This window comes from Cetorhinus maximus, chromosome 31 (genome assembly GCF_964194155.1).
Source record: "Cetorhinus maximus chromosome 31, sCetMax3.hap1.1, whole genome shotgun sequence".
Lineage (NCBI taxonomy): Eukaryota > Metazoa > Chordata > Chondrichthyes > Lamniformes > Cetorhinidae > Cetorhinus > Cetorhinus maximus.
This window is the reverse complement of record NC_135909.1, coordinates 11,908,760-11,931,325: the sequence shown is the minus strand read 5'-3', so window position 1 is coordinate 11,931,325 and position 22,566 is coordinate 11,908,760. Positions and strand designations below refer to the sequence as shown.

Genomic DNA, 22,566 nt, shown 5'->3' with positions numbered 1-22,566 from the left:
ACAAGACAAAAGGTTTTTACTAAATTCACTAAGGAGTAGCGAAGGAGAATTAATTAATAATCTGACAGTAAATGAGCATCTAAAAATCTCACAATATGTTAGAGGCAGGCATTCAGTTCGAGGAGAATGGTCACACACATGCCACAGTTTTCACCGTAAGCAAGTCCGATAAGGAGGGAATGAGCAATAAACTGAACTCGTTAAAATTTGATCGGTGATTAACAGATAAAACAAGACAGGAAACAATCAGACACTCAAAGAATTATTTAGCACAATATGTAGAATGCAAGCCCGAGGGAATGAAACTTCACGTTCTTGGTTCATGATGATTTGGGGGACAGAATTCCGTGTTTTGAGTCAGCGATGAAGAAGGAACCTGTCCAAATATTGATTAACTGTGTCTTTGACGTGATGCTATCTCCGCTATGCTGATGCTCTCGACGGGACATATCGGAGGGAGGACACTGTTGTCCAAATTAGCATGGTGAATTACTACAGGGTGTCCGAGAGATCGGACATACTGCAGCTTATACGTATAAACTTCATTTTTTACATTTTTTTTCTTTTAAGGTAATAGCTTTTGCTCTTCAGGCAATAATAGCGTGTTAGAGAACAAGAGAAGGCGAGTGGGACCATCATGCCTGTGTCAGCTCTTTGGGAGAAATGGGATGAGAGAAAATCTAGGCTTGTGTGTGTTTGCCGCATTTACAGCTTGTGTTGTTGTGTGAATAAAAAACATGACAGAAATTTGTTGCAGACCGAAGTGGTTACTGGAAGCGAGAAGCCGATTAAAATTCCTGTGTACGGTAAAGAAATATCAAATATATTTGTGGGAGAGGCTAAATGTTTCTTTCTGCTTTTAGTGAAAACATAAATAGCAGAGAATGGTTTCGATCCATCGACCTCTGGGTTATGGGCCCAGCACGCTTCCGCTGCGCCACTCTGTTACTCGTTGGTAGTTTCCTTCTACGTCTTGTTGCGTTTGAGCAACGTTCATTCTTGTTTTGTTGTTCAACAAGAGCACATGTATTCGGCGGTTCCCCCTGGCGACTCAATTCCACTTTGCAACACTCCCAAGAATGTAACAGACAGAGGACGACACAGAAGAGCAGTAAGAGACTGTCCGCACACACGACGATAGGAAGGCAAAGGAGCATGTAGTGAAGTGCTTTCCCGTTTTTAAAAAATATCTTCCCTGCTGTGCAACTTTGCTGTCTGCTTGGAACTGTGTTCACTGTGGAGTTCGAATCCCACCACGGCGGATGGTGGGACTTGAATTCAATAAAATATCTGGAATTAAAATTCTAATGATGACCATGAAACCATTGTCGATTGTCGTAAGTATCAATCTGGTTCATTAATGTCTTCTAGGGAAGGAAATCTGCCGCCCTTAACTTATCTGGCCTACATTTGACTCCAGACCCACAGCAATGTGTTTGACTCTTAAATGCCTTCAGAACAAGGGTAATTAAGGATGGGCAATAAATGCTGGCCGAGCCAGCGATGTCCACGTCCCATGGACAAATGGAAGAAAAGAACTCTGCTCTCTGCTATAGAACTGTACTCTCTGCTGCAGTTCTGTCCTGTCTGATTGGAACTGTGCTCTCTGCTGTGGAACTGTTGAGAGATATTCTCTGTTGTGTAAAATACTTTCCTGTCGTGCAAATCTGTTCCAGGCTGTATAAATACGATCCCTCTTGTACTTTTTTCTTCTCCATTCTGTAAAATGTGACCTGATCAGAAGGCGTCCCCTGTTGTCTGAATATATTACCTGTTGATCTTTGAAGACGTTTTCTTCCTGGTCTCATAATGTCCCCCAGTCGTGTTAAGATGCCTCGTGTTATGTTTAGAATTTCCCATTTCCTATGTGAAAATCGTGATATGCCACAACTGGACAGTTGTCAAATCTAAATTGCATCAATTAGCCTCTGGTCGTGAATGTGATTGTGGGATACATACCATATCCATCAAACTCTGTTACTGTATGTGAGCGAGATTTGTTCTGTATCTGTCAGTCACAGGTAGTGCCTCTGAGTGTAGGATTCATTCTGTATCTCAGTCTGTGGAACAGATTGTGGGGTAAAGGCAAAATACTGCAGATGCTCGAAATCTGAAACAAAAACAAAAAATGCTGGCCTGATAGCATTTGCGGAGAGAAAGACAGGATTAACGTTTCGAGTCTGTATGACTGTTCTTCAGAGCTGAAGCAGAGTCAGACTGACTCATAATGTTAACTCTGTCTTTCTCTCCACAGATGCTGTCTAGCCTAGTGACTCTTTCCAGTTGTTTTTTTGTTGTTGTTTTTGGACAGTTTGTGAGAGTGGGATTCCTTCTTTATGGATCAATGTCTGGTACTGTATGTGAGGGTGGGCTTAATTCTGTATCAGTCAGTGGTACAAAACGTCAATGGGGGAATCATTCTGTATTTATCAATTCTCATTACTGTTAGGGAAAATGGGATTAATTCTGTTTCTGAATGTTTCTGGTATTCTATGTGAGCTTTGGCAGCATTATTCAGCACTCAGTTTCCCATACTTTGTGGGAGTTTGGAATTAATTCCATTTTAGTGAGTGGTATTGTGTGGAAAGTATGATTCATTCTGTGTTGCTCAGTCGCCCATATCAATGGACTGGTCAGGTGCGCAGAAAAGTGGCAATGGGAATTCTACCTGGGGAAGTGTGAGGTGATGCACTTAGGGAGGTCAAACAACGCAAAGAGAAACAAACTACACTGTTAATGGGAGAATGTTCAGAGTTGTAGAGGAAGTGATGGAGTTAAACTAAATGTCCACAGACCCTTGAAGATACCAGTATAGGTCGATAAGGTTGTTCAGAGGGCATGTGGAATCATTTCCTTTATTAGCTGACTATAGAACATAAGAGTGGGGGGGAGGGCGGGTAATGCTGGAACTGTATAAATCATGAGGCCACAACTTGAGTACCATGTGCCTTCAGGTCATCTTAGTATAGAAAGGATGTAAATGCTCTGGAGAGAATACAGAGAAGATCTATTGTGATGTTGCCAGCACTGGAAAAATGCAGCAATGAGGATATGTCAGGTCGGCTGCAGTAGTTCTCCTTGGAACAGAGGAGGCTGAAAGGAGATTTGATTGAAATGTACATAATTGTGAGGGGCCTGAATAGAGCAAATGGGCAGGGCCTATTTACTTTCGCAAAGAGGTCAGTGACCATGGCGTATAGATTTAAAGTGATTTGAAGAAAGATTAGAGAGAAGCTGAGGATGTATTTTTCACTCAGAGGTTAGCCATAGTCTGGAACTCACTGTCTGAACTGGTATCAGGGGCAGATTTTCTCAACTGATTGAAAAGGTGCCTGCATATGATCCTCAAGTGCCATAACCTGCAAGAGTATGGACCACGTGCAGGAAGGTGGGAGAATCATAAGATAAAAAAGTAAAGATGCTGTGTGTGAACGTATTTTTTTTCTCGCAGCAGCAAATCGCTGTGATCCGGAATGTGTTACCTGAAAGACTGGTTCAATCAGATTCAAAAGTAAATTTTAAAAGGGAATTGAACAAATACAGAAATGAAGATATTTTCAGTGCAAGCAGAGGAGTTGGACTGATTCGCTCCAAATGAAGTGGCACAGATGCTGAGTCGAAATGTCAACGACTGCACTAATTTTATTCCAGAAATGGTGAACAATATAACCCAGAATTCCACGCGTCATGGAATACGCCCTATCTCCATCAGAAGGGTCTCACTGCGCAGCTGCGGGAAGGCCCAGCCAGCGGAGAACGCCTGCTGCGCGGAGCATGCGCGGTGCGGCACCAGGAAGCTGAATGTGGGTGATCGTCGCCTCATTAACACCGACTCTCAGCGCCGCCGCCGCGGGGACGGGGAGCGGGTCGTCGCCGTGAAGCCGATGGTGCAGCGCCTCCCCCATCCTCACCGCCGCGTCCCGGATTCTCCCGTTTGTACCGAGTCTTTAATGCGGTAACAGAGAGGGTTGGGGAGGGTGATGCTGTTCATGTGGTTTACATGGATTTCCAAAAGGCATTTGATAAAGTCTCACACAACAGACTTGTCAACAAAGTTACAGCTCATGGAATAAAAGGGACAGAGCAACATGGATATGGGATTGGCTGAGTGACAGGAAACAGAGGGTAGTGGTGAATGGTTGTTTTTCAGGCTGGAGGAAGATTTAAAGCGGAATTCGCAGGGGTCGGTGTGAGGACCCCTGCTCTTCCTGATCCAAATTAATGGCCTAGACCTTGGTGTGCATTTCAAAATTTACAGACTTCATGAAAGTTGGAGGTATTGTGAACAGTGAGGAAGATAGTGTTAAACTTTAACTGGATATAAGTGTAAGAACAGAAAATGCTGGAAAAACTCAGTTCTGACATCATAATCTGTGGAGTGAGAAACAGAGTTAACTTTTCTATTCTGTATGACCCTTCTTCAGAGCTAAAGATATAGACAGGATATATGCAGGTTGGTGGAATGGATAGACAAGTGGCAGTGGTAAAAGTTTGGGATCAGAATGCCTTGGGGCCAGCCCTGGGGAGCATACCCACTCTGTGCCTGGTAAAATCAATGCATTGGATACAGCGGTTTCTCGGGCACCGAATTGTGGGAGTTGCAGCCACCATGAGTAGATGTCAGTAAGTGTTTTATTACAGGCTGATTGCCAGTGACCTGAAATGTTAACTCTGTTTCTCTCACCGCAGATGCTGCCTACCTGCTGCATATTTGCAGAATTTTCTGCCTTTATTTAAGACTCCCAGCAGCCACATGATTTTGACAGTGAATTATTGCAGGTGTTTCTCACAAAACCAAGGCCAGAAACAGAAACTGACAAATGAGGCGTCCTTTTGCATCAGGGTGGATGTTGGTCATGGAAGTCGGTCTCTCGCTTTCTGTGAAGGTATGTTCTTGTTGGCTGACTTTCAACTGGAGTGTAGATGGAGGAGTAGTTGATGTGTTTAACCTTGAGTACTTTTGAGACCAGTAGAGCCTATCTATTTCTGATAAAAGGACACAAGCAAAAATCATTAGCTGTTTCCTGTACTTTAAGAGACTGACAGAAAGTAAATTCCACACTCTGATTTGGTGACAGAGAGTGACAGACAGAGTTAATTCCACTCAGAATCACATACTGTAAGAGAGATTGAAAGGTAGTTCATTCATAGATTCATAGAACGGTCACAGTCCAGGAGGTGGCCATTCAGCCTGTCATGTCTGTGCTGGTTATATTCAGCTTCTGCCACTTCACCACCTTTTCCTGTAGCTCTGCACATTTTTCCTTTTCAGTTAATCCAAATCTCTTTTGAAGACATTGTTTGAACCTGCCTCCATCACACTACATAAGAACATAAGAAATAGGAGCAAGAGTTAGCCATTTGTCCACCCTAGCCTTCGATGCCATTCAATAAGATTATGGATGATCTGATTGTGGCCTTTGTTATTCACAATAAGAGGTTGTGGTGGAAGAATTAATTCAGGCTGGTCTTTTTGTTCAAGCTGGTTTATTTTCAAGACAGCTCCTCAGTGCTACAGACTTCCAAGTAGCTTCCCCACAAAGTGTTTCAGCTGTATCTTTTTATTCTGTTTAGGTGGGATAATCAATACCCATCACCTGTTTAACTAACAATAACAAGGCTTTTGTCATTCAAAAATCTATCTAATTCAGCTTTGAATATATTCAATGACCCTGCATCCACTGCTGTCTGTGGTAGAGAATTTCAAAGATTAAAGATCCTTTGAGAGAAGAAATTTCTCCTCATCTTTGTCTTAAGAAGGAGACCCATCATTTTGAAACAGTGCCCCCCCCTCCCCTTGTTCTAGATTCCCCCATAAGGGGAAACTTCCTCTCAGCATCCTTCCCCTCAGAACATTTTAAGATCTAATAAGATTACCTCTCATTCTTCTAAACTTAAATGACTATTGGCCCAAACTGCTCAATGTTTCCTCAAGGGATAACCCCTCATCCCAGGAATAAGCCCAGTGAACCTTCTCTGAGCTACTTTTGTTTTGGAAAATTATACTTTATTCATAAAATATCTGAAAGAACATTACAAAACATTTCCAAATGGCCATCACAAAAAGTGTAATCATATTGAACTTTTCCACATGGATCACGAGGAGCAATTAATACCAGCAATGAACATTACAGTATTTTCAATATGGTCATCACAGACTTTCAGACAGTACAATGGTATTGGAGTTATCGATATACAACATGTTGCACTTTGAAGTGCTTCAATATAATTGAGACACATGTAGCTTTCACTATATACATTCCTTGTGAGTCATACAGCCGAGGGGTCTATACAATTCCCAGCCCCTCGGTGCACTATGGCAGAAAGGTCATAGACAGCGACCATTCCCCATTGCGCCTTTGTGGCGGCTGCCCCAAGCTTTAGTGCGTCCCTCAGCACGTAGTCCTGGACCTTGGAATGTGCCAGTCTGCAACACTCGGTCGGGGACAACTCTTTGCGCTGGAAGATCAACAAATTTCGGGCAGACCAAAGGGCATCTTTTACCAAGTTGATGATCCTCCAGCTGCAGTTGATGTTTGTCTTGGTGTGTGTCCCTGGGAACAGCCCACAGAGCAGAGTCCTGTGTCACAGAGCTGCTCGGGATGAACCTCGACAAAAACCGCTGCATCTCTCCCCAGACGTTCCACAAAGGCACATTTGACAAGGAGGTGAACAATGGCCTCTTCCCCACTACAGCCACCTCAAGGGCAGCATGCGGAAGGGGTGAGACTCCTGGTGTGTAGGAAGAATCTGATAGGGAGGGCCTTTCTCACCACCAGTCAAACTACGTCTTGGTGCTTGTTGGAATGTTCTGGTGATGAGGCATTCTGCCAAATGACTTTGACAGCCTGATCGATGAACCACCCGACAGGATCCACCATCTCCTTTTCCCCGCAAGGCCTCTAGGACATTACGTGCTGACCACTGTCTGAAGGACTTGTGGTCAAAAGTATTTCTCTGCATAAATTCTTCCACAAGGGGCAGGTGGTACCGCACGGTCCAACTACTTGGAGCGTTCCGCAGCAGTGTGGCCAGACCCATCCTTCGCAACACCGGGGATAGGTAGAACCTCAGCACGTAGTGACACCTGGTGTTTGTGAATCGGGGGTCTACGCACAGTTTGATGCAGCCACACACAAAGGTGGCCATCAGAATGATGGTGATGTTGGGCATATGTCCCTCCTTCAACAAGATGACCAAAGCTGTACACAGTGTTCGAGCTGTACTCTCACCAATGCCCTGTACAGTTGCAGCAAGGCATCTCTGCTTTCATTCTCCATCGTCTTTGCAATAAAGACCAACATTCCATTTGCATTCCTAATTACTTGCTCGAGCTACATGTTAACTTTTTGTGATTCATGTCCAGGATCTGTCTGAACCACGGTATTTTGCAATCTCTTCACATTTATATAATGATCTGCTTTTCTATTTTTCCCACCAAAGTGGAAATCCTCACATTTTCTGCCAGTATAGTCCACATCCCACATTTTTCCCACTGACTTAACATATCTATATTGTTTTGTAGATTCTGTGTCCTCCTCACAACTTCCTTTCCCACCTATCTATGTACTGTCAGCAACTTTGTCTAGCCTGTCCTTTCATCCGAGTCATTAATATAAATTGTAAATAGCTGAGAACCCAGCACTGATCCCTGTGACACTCTGCTAGTTGCAGTTTGTTAACCTGAAAGTGACCCACTTCCATAGAGTAACAGAGACTGACAGACAGAGAGTTAATTACACACACATTATGATAGATTGACAGAGAGTGAATTCCACACACTCAGAATAACTGTGATTGACAGAGTATTTATTCTGCACTCACACACAGTTACAGAGATTGACAGAATGTTCATGCCAAACTGACACATAGTAACGGAGACAAAAAGATCTCGAGTTAATTCCAGACTCTCATACAGTAACAGAGACCAACAGATACAGAAATAATTCCACACACACATAAAGTAACGGAGACTGATGGAGAGTTAATTGTGCACTCACATACAGTAACAGAGATGGAGGGAGAGTTAATTCCACACTCGCATGCACTAATAGAGGCTGACACATACAGAATTAATTCCACACTCATACAGACTAATGGTCAATGACAGGTCGAAAGTTACTGTATTTCCGCCCTGAAACACAGTAACAGAGATTGACAGATAGAGAGTTAATCATGCACTCATGTACAGATGACACATACTGGGGATTAGTTAATTCCACATTCACATACAGTAGGAGAGATGAAGAGATATAAAGTTAATTCCACCCACTCGTACAATAACAGTTACCTGGTTCACACTTGAAGAATTCATCTGACGTGCGTCATACAGACTCTTCATTGTTTCATGATATTTTCTATCTTCCTCATCATCCAAGGAGCCCTGGCTTTGGTTCCTCTCCATTTTCCCCTTATTGGAATGTACCGACTCTGTACCTGAAATATCTCCTCCTGAAAGATCACCCATTGTTCTGTTACAGTTTTTCCTGTCAGTCTCTGGTTCCATTTTACCCTGGCTAAATCCCCTCTCCCCCCATTGAAGTTCGCTCCCTTCCAATCACTCTTACCCAAGGGTCCACCCACAGACACTTGGTTCACGTGGCCAACCTTGGCCCACCTCATTCCCCAGCACCAGATCCAGCAATGCCTCCTTCCTAACTGGACTGAGAACATTCTGGTCGAGGAAGTTCTCCTGAACACATTTCATCCATCTCCAGACATCACCACTCTATAGTTCTTAACACCCTTAAAAATAAGTGGTCGCCCATTTAAGACAGAGATGAGGATTTTTTTTTTCCCCAATCGGAAGTTATTGTGTCTTTGAAACTCTCTTCCTCAAAAGATGCTCGAAGCAGAGACTTTGAATATTTTTCAGGCAGAGATAGATTCTTGATAATCAAGGTGGTCAAAGCTTATCAGGGATAGGCACGGATGTGGAGTTGAGGTTCCAATCAGATCAGCCATGACCTTATTGAATGGTGGAGCAGGCTCGAGGGGAGGAGTGGCCCTACTCCTCCTAATTTATATCTTCCTATGTTCTTATACATCTGTGATTTCCCTGCAGATTTGCTCCTCTATCTCCCTCTCTCCCACCTTTTTGGAGGCCAGTTGAATATCCCCATGAGTGTGATCATCTTCTTATTATTCCTCAGCTCCAATAAATGAATTCTGCCCTTGTCCTTTGGAGGATATTGTCTATTACCAAGATTACAGTGACTTCCTTAATTAGTACTGCCACCCCATCTCCCTTTTCCCTTTTCTATCTTTTCTGAACACTTTGCATCATTGAAAATTAAGCACCCAGTCCTCACCATTTTTAAACGCCGTTTTCGTCATTGCCACGACATCATATTCCCACACGGCTATTTGTGCTTCTAGCTCATCAACATTATTCACCTCACTTTGTGATAACACACAACTCCTTGTATCTCTCTTAGATTCCTTCTTCATCTGCTCCTATCTTGTATGTTCCTACTTCTTCCACAGTTATTCCTCAGTTCTGCTTCTATATACTGATGCCCACCCCGTGCCTATTTTGTTCAAACCCTCCCGAATAACACATGTGACCCTCCCCATGAGGAAATTGGCCCCAGTCCTATTAAGGTGCAACCTGTTCCTTTTGAATAGGTGTTTCCTGCCCCAGAACTGGTCCCAATGTTCCAAGAATCTGAATCCCTCCCTCCTGCACCAGCCTCAAACCACATATTGATTCTCCCCAACTTCACATTTCTACTCTCACTAGCACGTGGCACTGGCAGTAATCCAGATATTACTCCCTTTGAGGGCCCACTTTTTAACTACCTCCCTCGCTGCTGGAATTCTGATGGAGGGACCTCAATACCTGTCCTCCCTGTGTCATTGATACTGACGTGTACCACAACCTCTGGCTCACTCCCTTCCCCCTGCAGAATATTCTGCACCCTCCCCGTGATGTCCTTTACCCTGGCACCAAGGAGACAACACACCATGTGGGACTCTCAATGACGGTGACAGAAATGCCTGTCTGTCCCCCTGACTATGAAATCTCCAATAATGACTGCATTTCTACTCTTTGCTGTTCCCTTCTGTGCAGTTTCTTGCCCATTGATGCCATGGTCTGGACTGCACTCCTTCAGGGTGTCACCATTCCCAGCAGTCTCCAATGCTGAATACCGGTTTGACAGTGGCACACACCTCGAAGACTCCTGCATTTCCTGCCTCTTCCTACTCTTCCGGATGGCCACCCATCTACTATCCTGACCTCTCTCTCTCTCCCTTTCAGGTGTTCAGCTCCTGGAATATACGATCCAGCGATCTCTCATCCTCCCTGATTCTCCACAGTGACTCCAGCTGCCCCTCAAGCTCGGAAATCCTGAGCTCGAGCTCAAGCAGCTGGAGACACTTCCTGCACATGTGGCCCCCAAGACACATGAAGTGTCCTGAGGTTCCCACATGGGGCAGGACCTGCAAACAACAGGTCTCAGCTGCCCATCCATGATCTAAAACAAACCTCTATTCCCTCTTTTAGAATCCAGTTTGTACCTTGATTAAACTATTAATTATATTAAACACCTCAAGACCTGTTCTGCACTAATACTCTTATAATTGCCCTGATTGAAATGTTTAATTTTCCAGCTCCTCGTTTAATCAATGCCTCATTTAGAGAAATCTCCACAAACCAACCAGCTCCCTTCTTTCCCCTGATATCATGCTTTGACTATTTATTATAACCATGGCCGGTTTGCTCCAACCCCTCCCTGACAGCTCTTTATCCCCCCCCACCGCTCTCACTCTTCTCTCCTCTCTCTCTCACTGCTGCTCTCGGGCTGCTCTGCCGCTGCTCTTCATCCACCCTCCAGCCTCTCTCAGCTCTCACTCACCCTCAGCTCCTGCACAGTCCCAAGTTTCTGACTGTTTAGGAAATTCTCTGATCTTTCTTTGCTCCAACATGGATGACCTCACACTTCCCCATGTTGACCACCATCGGCCACAGTTTTGTTCACTCACTGAATCTGTCAATGAGCCTTTGAAACTTGCTGCTGCTGCCTACACTACTGACCATGTCACCTAACCTAGTGCCATCAGCAAACTTGGATATAGGCTGGAAGTATTTGAAATGTAAGAGCTCTGGGAATGCAAACACAACAGCCAGCTGACGTGACAGAGAATCAGTTCTGTATAAATCTCTCCATGCTGAAAAACAGCCATTCACCACTACTTTCTCCTTTCTGTCCCTTATTCAATTTTGCATCCATGTTGCACCTGCCCCTTTAGTCCCATCTGCTTGAATTTTAACCAATAACCAATCTGTGCTGGTTGTCATTTATCAACCCATGTTCTACCAAGTGACAATGAATTTTGTTCTGAATTATTGTGTCTCAATGTTTCCCCAACACCAGCATTAGACTAACTGGTCTGTTGTTCCTAGCTTCATCCCTCTCCATTATAAACATGGATGTAACATTAACAACCTGCAGTTCTCCAGCTTCACTCCCATATCCAAGGAGGTTTGAAAGATTGTGGCTCAAGCTTCCTCTATTTTCCCCCTTCCTTCCCTCAGGAATCCAGGATGTATCCCATCCAGGTTGTGTGATGTTTCTACTGTGAACGCTGCCAATCTTGTGATGGCCTCCTCTTTATCTATTTTCATCCTATCCAATTTCTCCACCAGCTCCTCCTTTACTGTGAGATTAGCAGCATCCGCTTGTTTCGTGATGACAGATGAACTGTTATCATTTAGTACCCCAGCCCTCTGCCGCCACAGGATCTCCTAATCAGCTGACCTTTTCAGTAACTGTCTATACATTGGTAAAAGACTTCCGTTTTTGGTTAGGTTACCTTCTAATCTTTTCTCATACACTCCCTTGGCTGACCTAATTTCCTTTTCCAGCTCTCCTCTGTGCTTTCTATATTCTGCCTGGTTCTCTAATGTATTATGAATCTGACAATTATCATCATGCTTCTTTGCAGTTCCCACAGAGCACAGGATGTGTAGGCAACAGCTCTCAGCTGTCCCAACACTTCACTGAAATGAGCCATTTAATTAAAGTTCTTGTTATTTAGAGTGTTCCTCTCTTTCTCTCTTCTACTTTTGCTGTTGTCTCTCGGTTTCAATTGCACATCAGCTCCTTCCCCGTCTGCACCTAATCCCCACTCTCCGCAAAATCCACATTTTAAACTCTTCACTCTGCAATTCACTCTCTCTGTGTTTGAGCTTGCAGGTCACTCTGGGACTTTTTGTAAAATAATTGTTCTACTTTATTTATTCGAAATCAGTTTGTTTTTAAATTATCAATTCATTTGCACTGTAATTCTAGTTCATCAGAATTCAATGTTTCAATAAATTGGAACTCAAGAAAATCTAGAGATGACTTACTTGTTCTGCAATGACGTGTCTATTCCACTTAGTTCATTAAACCCTGTTCTAAACAGAAAGCTTAATCCAGATAATATCTCGACCTGATGAACTGATGATGCACAGAACTCTCAGCTTTTGACAGGAGTTATTCCGCTTTTGATTTTAACTTGTTCGCTGGTGTCGATTTACTTGGATTCTTCACCTGATTTCTCTGCTGTCCAATGAAGTTCTCCCAACAGAGTTCTCAATAATAATTTGATTTTTCCTCACAGGATTTCAATCTTGATGGTTTTTGAACTGTTTTGTTAAAGGATTTAGTTTTGTAATTAGCTGTAGCTCCCTAGCTCTCCTCAAGATCAGACAGGAAGTTTAACTGCTGCGTTTTCAAGCAGCTGACAGCTTAATTTGAAAAACCATTGAGACAGGATTTTGGGTTTGAATCCAGTCACAAATCTGGCTGTGATGCCTTGTGGCTCCAGCTGTCATGTGACCTGCCAGGGGGTGACCTCATAATTGCCCCAGTCATGTAGCTGCTGATTGGTCGATTTCTTAAACACTTTCACTGGGACTGACCTGGTCGCAGTCGCCTTTGGAACACAAAGGTGTTTTTTTCAAATCCCACACCGGAATTTGTGTGTAACAAAGAAGACTGATACTCTAGTACAGCACTGAGGGAGGGCTCCACTATTCGAGGTGCTATCCTTCAGAAGACGCATTAAAACAAAGCTCCCTCCAGCCTCTCATTTTGTTGTAAGTGATTCCATGGTGCTCTGCCGAAGACACGAGCAGTGGCGTTATTCTCCTCCCCCCCCGCCCGCGCAGTCACTGATATTTATGTCTCAATCAACAGCCCAAAACATGGTCACATTGGTGCTTTTGGAGGTTTCCTATGTGCAAATTAGCTGCCTCTTTCTGACAGAAAGTGTTTGTTCCTTTTCCCTGGATGAGTTTAGGTTTTGCACAAATAAAACATGAAATGTGACTGAAAACTCAACTCAGGTGGGACTCAAAATCACAACCAATGCATTAGTAATAAAGGATAGAGGGTTTAATTGATCAGAGTGTGTGATGGACTAATGCTTTCTGTATTAAGTACCGATTTCATTGAGATAATATTAGAGAGAGGGAAACAGCTGGATTTTAATTCCACTCCTATGGCTACTATTCCCAAAAACACCACGGAATTGGGTCAACGGGCAGATGTTCCTGCATTAAAATACCCAAATACTGATCAAAGGATTCACAGCTGGTAAAATCTGGGAAATGCAGCTTGGATAGGATACTGCAACATTTACTGGGAGCTGCGCTGTGTGTAGGATTCTAGTTCTGAACTGGAGATTTTCAATATTGAGAGAATAATGGCATCAACAAATTTTGACAGGGCTGCACCTCGTTTCAGTTCCCTCCAATAACTATTGAGCACAGATCCAGAGTTAACCCTAGAATCATAACCCACATCAAAGATTGAGAACGATAAAATAAACCTCACATTCACACAGAAAATTGGACAGGGTGAACTACTGAACAAATCTAACATGTTACCAGGCACTGACAAACTGCACAATACACACACACATTACCAGAGCCTGACAGATACAGAATGAAGCCCATTACTCCCAGCACCAGCAACTGACCAGTACAGAATAAATCACCCACTCACTACAGTAATGGAGACAGACAAATGCAGAATGAATCCCACATCACACACAGTACAGCTGACCAGTAGATACAGAATACATCTGAGACCGTTTGATATTCAGAAGTTGAGAATACTTTCACATAGTGCCAAACACTGAGACACAGAGGAATCATAAGCACACGTTCAGAATCAAAGTCTGATAGAGACAGAATGAATCCCACAGTCATTAATGAAAATGAAAATAGCAGAAGATGGTTTCAATCCATGGAGCTGTGGGTTATGGGCCCAGCACGCTTCCGCTGAGCCACTCTGCTAGATGGGGAGGTGGTGGCACAGTGTTATTGTCACTGGACTAGTATTCCAGAGACCCAGGGGACCCAGTTTCGAATCCCACCATGGCAGATTGTGAAATTTGAAATCAAAATTCTGATTGTCGATTGTCGTCAAAAACTATGCAAAACCTGCCTCTTTTACATAATCCAACTGGTAACTCCAGGCCCCTACCCACAGTAACGTGGTTGTCTCTTAAATACCCTTAAATCCCTGCAATTAGGAATGGACAAAGTTGTGCACAGCATCAGGGATTGAGTGTTACAAAATGTATCCAACACTCGCACAGATTACCAGAGCCTGACAGACAAAATGAATCCCACTCTCACATACAGCATCACAGACTAACAGATGCAAAATATGTTTCAAAGATTCCCAGATATTGAGAATGACTCCCACATTCCTGTTCAACACTTGACACTGACAGATACAGACTGAATTTGACACTCACATTGAGCAGCAGATGTTGGAATGTCCAAAATTAATCCCACCTTCAGACACAGAACCAGGCTCTGACAGTGAATGAGAAGTCCACAATCAGATAGCACCACAGACTGAACGATCTAGAATCGATACCACATTGACTTACAGTGCCAGAGACTGACAAACACAGGATGAATCACATTTACAGACAGTTACAGGGACTAACAGGTATAGAATCAATCCAACACTCTCATATTGTGGTCTAGAATGACACATACAGCATTTATCCCAAACTGGTATATCATAGAAACAAGGATCAAGAGTAGGCCGTTCGGCCCTTTCAGCCTGCACCACCATTCAATATGATCATGGCTGATCCTCTATCTCATCGCCACATTCCCTCTTTCTCTCCATACCCCTTGATGCCCCAAATATCCAAAAATGTACCAATTTCTTTCTTGAATGTACTCTGTGACCCGGCCTCCACAGCCTTCTGTGGTTGAGAATTCCACAGGCTGACCACCCTCTCAGTGAAGACGAGACCATGAAGCAGCACTGAAACATCTTTATGGGGTATGTGGAACATTCCTTGTTCCAGTCCGACTCAGATCCCCTCCCGCAACTCTTTCTTCGGTACACCGATGACCATTTCTGTGCTGCTTCATGCTCTCACCTGGACCTGGAAAAAATGATCAATTTTGCTTCCAATTTCCATCCCTCCATCACCTTCATGGTCCATCTCTGACACTTCCCTTCCTTGACCTCTCTGTCTCATTTTCTGTCGATAGACTGTACATCAATATTCAATACAATCCACTGGTTCTCCCTTATCTTTTCTACTAGTTACACCCTCCAAAAACTTCAGTAGATTAGTTAAGCATGATTTCCCTTCCATAAACCCATACTGACTTTGTCTAATCCTATTAATGCTTTCCAAGTGTTCAGTTACCATGTCTTTTATAATAGACTCTAGAATTTTCCCCACTACTGATGTTAGGCTAACTGGCCTGTAGTTCTGTTTTTTCTCTCCCTCCTTGTTTAAATAGCGGGGTTACAATTGCCACCCTCCAATCTGTAGGAATTGCTCCCGAGTCGAGAGATTTTCGATGATGACCACCAATGCATCCAATATTTCCAGGGCCACTTCCTATAGTAGTCTGGGATGTTGATCAAGTTCTGGGGATTTTCAGCCTTTAACCCCATTAATTTCTTGGCCACAATTTTTTTAACTAATACTAGTTTTCTTCAATTCCTCCCTCTTGCTAGACACTTGGTTCTCTAACATTTCTGGAAAATGATTTGTGTCCTCTTTTGTGAAGACTGAACTAAAATATGTGTTCAATTCTCCTACCATTTCTTTGTTCTCCATTATAATTTCCCCCGTTTCTGACTGTAAGGGTCCTACATTTGTCTTTGCTAATCTTTTTCTCTTCACATATTTATAGAAGCCTTTACAGTCAGTTTTTATGTCCGTTGTAAGTTTAATCTCATACTCCATTTTCCCCTTCTTGACGAATCTTTTTGTCCACTTTTGCTGAATCCTAAACTGCTCCAAATCTTCAGGCTTGCTCTCTTTTCTGGCAATTTAATATGTCTCCTCTTTGGATCTAATTCTATCCCTAATTTCTTTTGTAAGCCATGGTTGGGCCACCTTTCCTATTTTATTTTTGTGCCAGACAGGAATGAATAATTGTTGTAATTCATGCATACGTTCCTTAAATATTAGCCATTGCCTATCCACTGGTCAACCTTTTAAATACGGTTCCCCAGTCCATCATTGCCAACTCGTGCCTCAGACCCTCGTAGCTCCTTTTATTTAGGTTCAGGACCTTCGTTTTGAATTCAACTTCTTCACTATCCATTCTAATGAACAATTCCATCATTTTATGGTCGCTGTTCCCCAAGGGAGTTAATTCTTTCTCATTGCATGGCACCCAGTCTATGATAGCCTGCTCTCTAGTTGGTTCCTCAATGTCTTGGTCCATAAAACCATCACATACACACTCCAGGAAATCCTCCTCCACAGCATTATTGCTGTGCGTTTTGTCCAATCTGTATGTAGATTAAAATTACAGTTGTATCCTTATTGCATGCATCTCTAATTTCCTGCTTAATGCCTTTCCTTACATCTCCGTTACTGTTTAGAGTCCTATAGACAACCCCCACCAACGTTTTCTGCCCCTTGGTGTTTCTTATCTCCAGCCAAACAGATTCCTCATCATGATTTTCTAAGCCAATATCTTTCCTCACTATTGCATTGATTTCCTCCATTACTAACAATGCCACCCCACCTCCTTTCCCTGTTGGTCTGCCCTTCCTAAATATTCAATACCCCTGGATGTTCAGTTTGCATCCTTGATCACCCTGTAGACATGTTTTCATAATTGCAAATATATCATAACCGTTTAAACCTATTTGCACCGTGAATTCATCTACCTTATTACAAATGTTACACACATTAAGATATGATGCCTTTCAACTTTTCTTTAACTTTGTAACCACCTTCGCTTTATTTTGCACTCTGACCCCATTTGTTTTTCACAATTTTTTTTCTGCCTTTCACTTTTGATTCTAACTTTTCTGTCTTTTGTTTCTATCCTCGTTTCCCCTTCCTCTGTCTCCCTACTCAGGTTCCCATCCCCCTGCCATTCTAGTTTAAACCCTCCCCAACCGCACTAGCAAACACTTTCCTCCACCACCACCACCACCCCACCCCCAACCCCTCCACTCCCACCACCGCCCCACCCCCAACCTCTCCACCCCTGAGGACATTGGCTTCGGTTCTGCCCAGATGCAACCTGTCCTGTTTGTACTGGTCCCACTTTCCCCAGAAGCGGTCCCAATGTCCCAGGAAACTGAATGCCTCCTCCCAACACCATTTCTTCAGCCATGTATCTATCTGATATATCCTGTTATTTCTACTCTCGCTAGCACGTGACACTGGTAATAATCCTGAGATTACTACCTTTGATGTCCTACTTTTTAGTTCACATACTAACTCCCTATATTCAGCTTGTAGGAGCTCATTGTTTTATTTTTTACTTATGTTGTTGGTACCAATATGCACCATGACCACTGGCTCTTCACACCGCCCGCCACCCCCCTTCACAATTCCCTGCAGCTCTCTGGGACATCCTTGATCCTGGCACCAGGGATGCAACAGACCATCCTGGAGTCTATTTTGTGGGCCACAGCAACGCCTGTCTGTTCCCCTTACTATTGAATCCCCTATCACTATAGCCCGGCCACTCTCCTTCCTCCCCTCTTTTGCAGCAGAGCCACCCGTGATGCCATGGACTTCTGCTGCTTTCCCCTGAGATGTTGCCTCCCCCAGCAGTATCCAAAACGGTATATATGTTAGAGAGGGGGACGGCCACAGGGGACTCCTGTACTACTTGCCTCCCTCTACTCTGCCTGGTGGTCACCCATTCCCTTTCTTCCTGTTCAGTCTTTACCTGCAGTGTGACCGCCTCACTGAATGTGCTGTCCCCGATAATCTCAGCATCACAGATGCTCCAAGGTGAATCCACCCGCAGCTCCAGCTCCGAAATGCAGTTAGCCAGTAGCTGCAGCTGGACGCACTTCCTGCACACATGCTCACCAGGGTCACTGGAAGTGTCCATGAATTCCCACATAGCACAGGAGGAGCATATCGCGAGTGTGAGCTCTGCTGCCATGAGTTCCCTTTAAATTAAGCTTGTTAGTTACTCCCTTTTAAAGAATACTAAATACACTAGGGTCCTTATTCCACTCCTACTACAAAGTCCTCACATTATTTTGTTTAAACTGATGGACTGCTGCAGTTTAATTAATAGAATAAGTAGAAGTACTTACCTGACCTACTTACTGCGTCATATTTTGAATCGTAATGTTACTTTGAACTCCACCGACTGGAGGCCCTGAGGGTCCGCCTCTCCTCTCCGGACTTGGCCTCCGTCAGAGGGAGAGAATGAAACTCCCGCTCACTCACATGCACCGCTAACTGACAGGTGCACAATGAGTCCCAAACACTATCACAGTCAGACACAGAACGACATCAACAATCACTTTTAGTCCCAGAGCCTGACAAGCACAGAATGAATCCCAGACTCTCTCACTGTAGCACGGTCTTACAAACAGTGAATGAATCCCAAACTCATGCACAGTATCAGAGTGAGTAAATCCCACACTGGCACACATTATCAGGGGCTCTCTGTTACAGATGGCATCCCGCTTTCCCGTATAGTCTCTCTCTGTGGAGAACGGACCCTCGCAAAACAATCAGGCGACATTGCCCGATGTATAGTAAAACACTGAGGAACTGGGGCTGGAGAGAGTCTTTGTAAAATGTATTTCCTGACTAAAGTAAATGGGCTGATGACGGGGTGGGAGGAGGAGTGAGGGCGAGAAATCACAATCTGATTGGCCTGTTTCCATATCCAAACCTGAAATTATATACTTAGAGGCTGGTTTAGCCTTTAAACTGTCCATTCAGAGTCACCTTTTCCCAATCCTTCATTAACATAGATCGGGGAGACTGTCTATTTAATCGGCGTTCGGAAGGGGTTTGGTTTATTTCTGTGTCTGAAACTGAAGATGGTTGATGAGAAGAAACCAGCTCCCAAGAAGGGAGCCAAGAAAGCCTTAAAGAAGCCGGTAGCAAAGGGCGGCAAGAAGCGGCGAAAGTCGAGGAAGGAGAGTTACTCCTGACCATTTTCTGAACACATTCACCAGTCAGAGTTACAAGGACTATTAATACAATCTGCTCGACAATCCGCCTTTTTAGACTCTGTGAGGAACCGCCCCGAACAGTAATTGGCTGCAGCCTTACGCACAGGCAGTTGCGTCCAAAATCGAACCAATGAATTAATTCCTGGCAACTCAGGTCCTCATTGGTCGAGTTGTTTTTAATTGCCCGTTTCAAAAATTCCGCCTTTTTTTGCAGCCGTTTCCCGTCTCGACAATAGACTTCGTTCTTCCCTTTTTTGAAAATTATAAACACCATTTTTCACTCTCACTGACTATTTCCTAACCCCAATGAAATTCCAGTTCATGTAACCTGTCCCGGCAATTTGTAAACCCCGCATCATCCTGGTGAATCTGCTCATTTTTGGACAGAAACACCAGTCTGTTGTTTGAACTGTGTAAAGTCAGTGCTGAATTTCCCAGGAAATAACTGAATTGTTAATATAATAATAATTGAACAATGCTCCATACAGCACAACCAACCTTTAAAATCGCCGCTCGCTTAGAGGGCTGGAATGGGTAATCAAATAGAAACGGTGCTGGGGGCATCAGACCCCGTCCCATTGCCCTCATTCTGGGCTGTTCATTCCGATAAAGAGCGGGAACGGGAGCGGCTCGAAGCTCCCCCTGTTCCCGGTCTGAGTCTTGACGGACATCCGTGCGAATATTGGGATTAGGAGGAGGCCACTCAGCCCATCCAGCCTGCTCCGCCATTCAGTGAGATCATGGCTGATCTGAGTGTAACCTCAACTCCACTGACGGATTGAACGGCTGATGTCAGAGGAACCGCCGGGTCCTGTCATTACTACCTGACTTATTATTCATCCAGAACAAAACCCTTCGGAAATCTGAAGCAGTGGAGAGACTTTTCACTGTCAGTACAGAATGTGCCATCCGGGTAAATAAACAACGAGCAAATTGAGATTCTCAGTACATTCCCCGTCAGAACAAATCAGGCACTAACATTCCCGATCACAGCCCATCCCAGCTCCCGCTCCCAGGTCTCTGCTCTCTCTGTGAGGCGGTGGGTGGCTCTGAAAAGAGCCTTTGTTGTGTGTTCGGTAGGAAGGGTCGAATTGTTTAGCCGCCGAATCCATAGAGAGTGCGGCCCTGGCGTTTCAGAGCGTACACCACATCCATGGCAGTGACCGTCTTGCGCTTGGCGTGTTCAGTGTAGGTGACCGCATCCCTGATCACATTCTCCAAGAAAACCTTCAGCACCCCGCGAGTCTCCTCATAGATCAAACCCGAGATCCGCTTGACACCGCCACGGCGAGCCAGGCGGCGGATTGCTGGTTTGGTGATGCCCTGGATATTATCACGAAGCACTTTGCGGTGCCGCTTTGCTCCGCCTTTCCCTAGTCCTTTGCCTCCTTTCCCTCTGCCAGACATGATAATTCTTCACTCAGTTCGCTGCTAAATATGTGAGACGAGCTGTTGCGTTTCCTCTTTTATGCAGCCCGCCCCGACCTGACTGAGAAACGGGACAGAGAGTGAGAGGCGGGACGGGGAGGAGATTGAGTGACAGACAGAACAGAGGAATGTCTTTGATAATCCAGCTCCGCCTCCTCCCTGCCAGAAACGACTTTGTTTTTAAATTCTCGACAATGGAAGTTAACACAGCGCTCGGCACAAAGTTTATAGATTGGAGCTTCATGTTCAACGGTTTTAGAGACCCGCAGCTTTTAAATAAAGAGCTTTACAAATAAAATTCAGTAATATTCCCGCCCAAGTACAAACACTATATCCTGTCAAATCCGCCTGTTTCCACTTCACTCCCAGCTTCTGTTCTATCCCCACACACCTCCCCTCCAGGCGGGTTGAGCAGTTTACCGACACCTCACTCCAGCTGAATTAGACAAACTCATGTGTTGGGCTTTGAGTTGTAACGCGGGGTTTCTGCGCCCGGGTAACTGTCTTACACACTCTCACCCTGAATCTGTGAAAAGGGAACGAGCAGAAACTGACAGAGCAGCTGCACAAATCCCCAGTTACAATGGGGCACGGACACCGCTCTGTTTTATTGCAGATTGGGGGAGGGGCTGGGTATAGAGCATGTCAGTGAGATACCGGGAATTTTCAATTGAATCTAAATCATTTCAGTGTGAAACCTGCTCCCAGCGCCGGGACAGGGACATTTGATTCGGGGATCAGCTCTTTCCTGAGAGACGTGGGCGGCTCTGAGAAGAGCCTTTGTGTTCAGAGGTTTACAATTTGCTCGGCTGGTTTCATTTCTTTCCTGGCGCTGCTTTCTTAGCCTTTGCTGCTTTCACTTTGGGCTTGGCCTTCGATTTATCCACTTTTTTTAAAGCCTTTCCGCCCGTGAGCTTCTTGGGGGGAGATTTTTTCTTCAGCGCTGCTTTCTTCACCGCCTTTTTTGGAGTTGCCGCCTTCTTGCTGCTTGTTTTCTTGACTGTTGCTTTCTTCGCTGGGGATTTCTTGGCTGTTACTTTCCTGGCTGGAGATTTCTTAGCTGCTGGTTTCTTTGTTTTCACCTTCTTGGCCGCTGGTTTCTTCACTAAAGATTTCTTGGCTATTGGTTTCTTCTCCTTTCCCACTTTCCCCTGGGATTCCTTCTTAGGGATTTTGAAGGAGCCGGAGGCGCCCTGTCCCTTTACCTGCACCAGGGAGCCGCTCTCCACCTTCCTCCTGATACTGAGCCTGATCTGGGAGCCGAGCTTCCCCACATCGACACCGCTGCCAGACAAAGCTTTCTTTATCGCGGCCAGGGACATCCCCTTGCGATCGCTGCAACCCGCCACAATCTTGAGGATCTGTTCGCCTATCTTGGGACCGGCTGCCTTCGATCGGGAAGCCGCCTTCTTCTTCTTGGGAGATTTGACTTGAGCGGCAGCGGCTGGAGGAGCCGTTTCGGCGGCTGCAGTATCAGTCATATCCGAGACTGTGTGGAAAATCTCTCTGACAGTCAGAACTGGATCAGAAATGAAAGCAGTGGTGGCGGCTCAGAGCAACTTAAACACAGAGAGCGGACGGGGCAGAGACAACCTGCTGTCAGCTCCCGGCTCCTCCAGCCTCTCTGTGTTTCTCTCTCCTCATAAACTCCCCAATTCCACTTCAAATTGGACATTTCAGATTCCCACACTCGCTTCCT

The 22,566-nt window shown here is 44.6% G+C and overlaps 1 protein-coding gene and 1 long non-coding RNA gene across 2 annotated transcripts in view; both read right to left on the bottom strand.

Annotated features, from left to right (window-relative positions):
• Positions 1–22,566, bottom strand: part of LOC144670421 (uncharacterized) — a 918,626-nt gene that overhangs the window by 88,869 nt on the left and 807,191 nt on the right. The window lies entirely within an intron of this gene.
• Positions 21,683–22,348, bottom strand: LOC144670219 (histone H1C-like). Its single transcript, XM_078532706.1, has one exon. The coding sequence runs from the start codon at positions 22,346–22,348 to the stop codon at positions 21,683–21,685; it is 666 nt and encodes a 221-aa protein (XP_078388832.1).

Bases quoted from the DNA above. Each gene is read 5' to 3' on its own strand.
- LOC144670219 (XM_078532706.1), bottom strand. From the start codon at position 22,348: ATGACTGATACTGCAGCCGCCGAAACGGCTCCTCCAGCCGCTGCCGCT.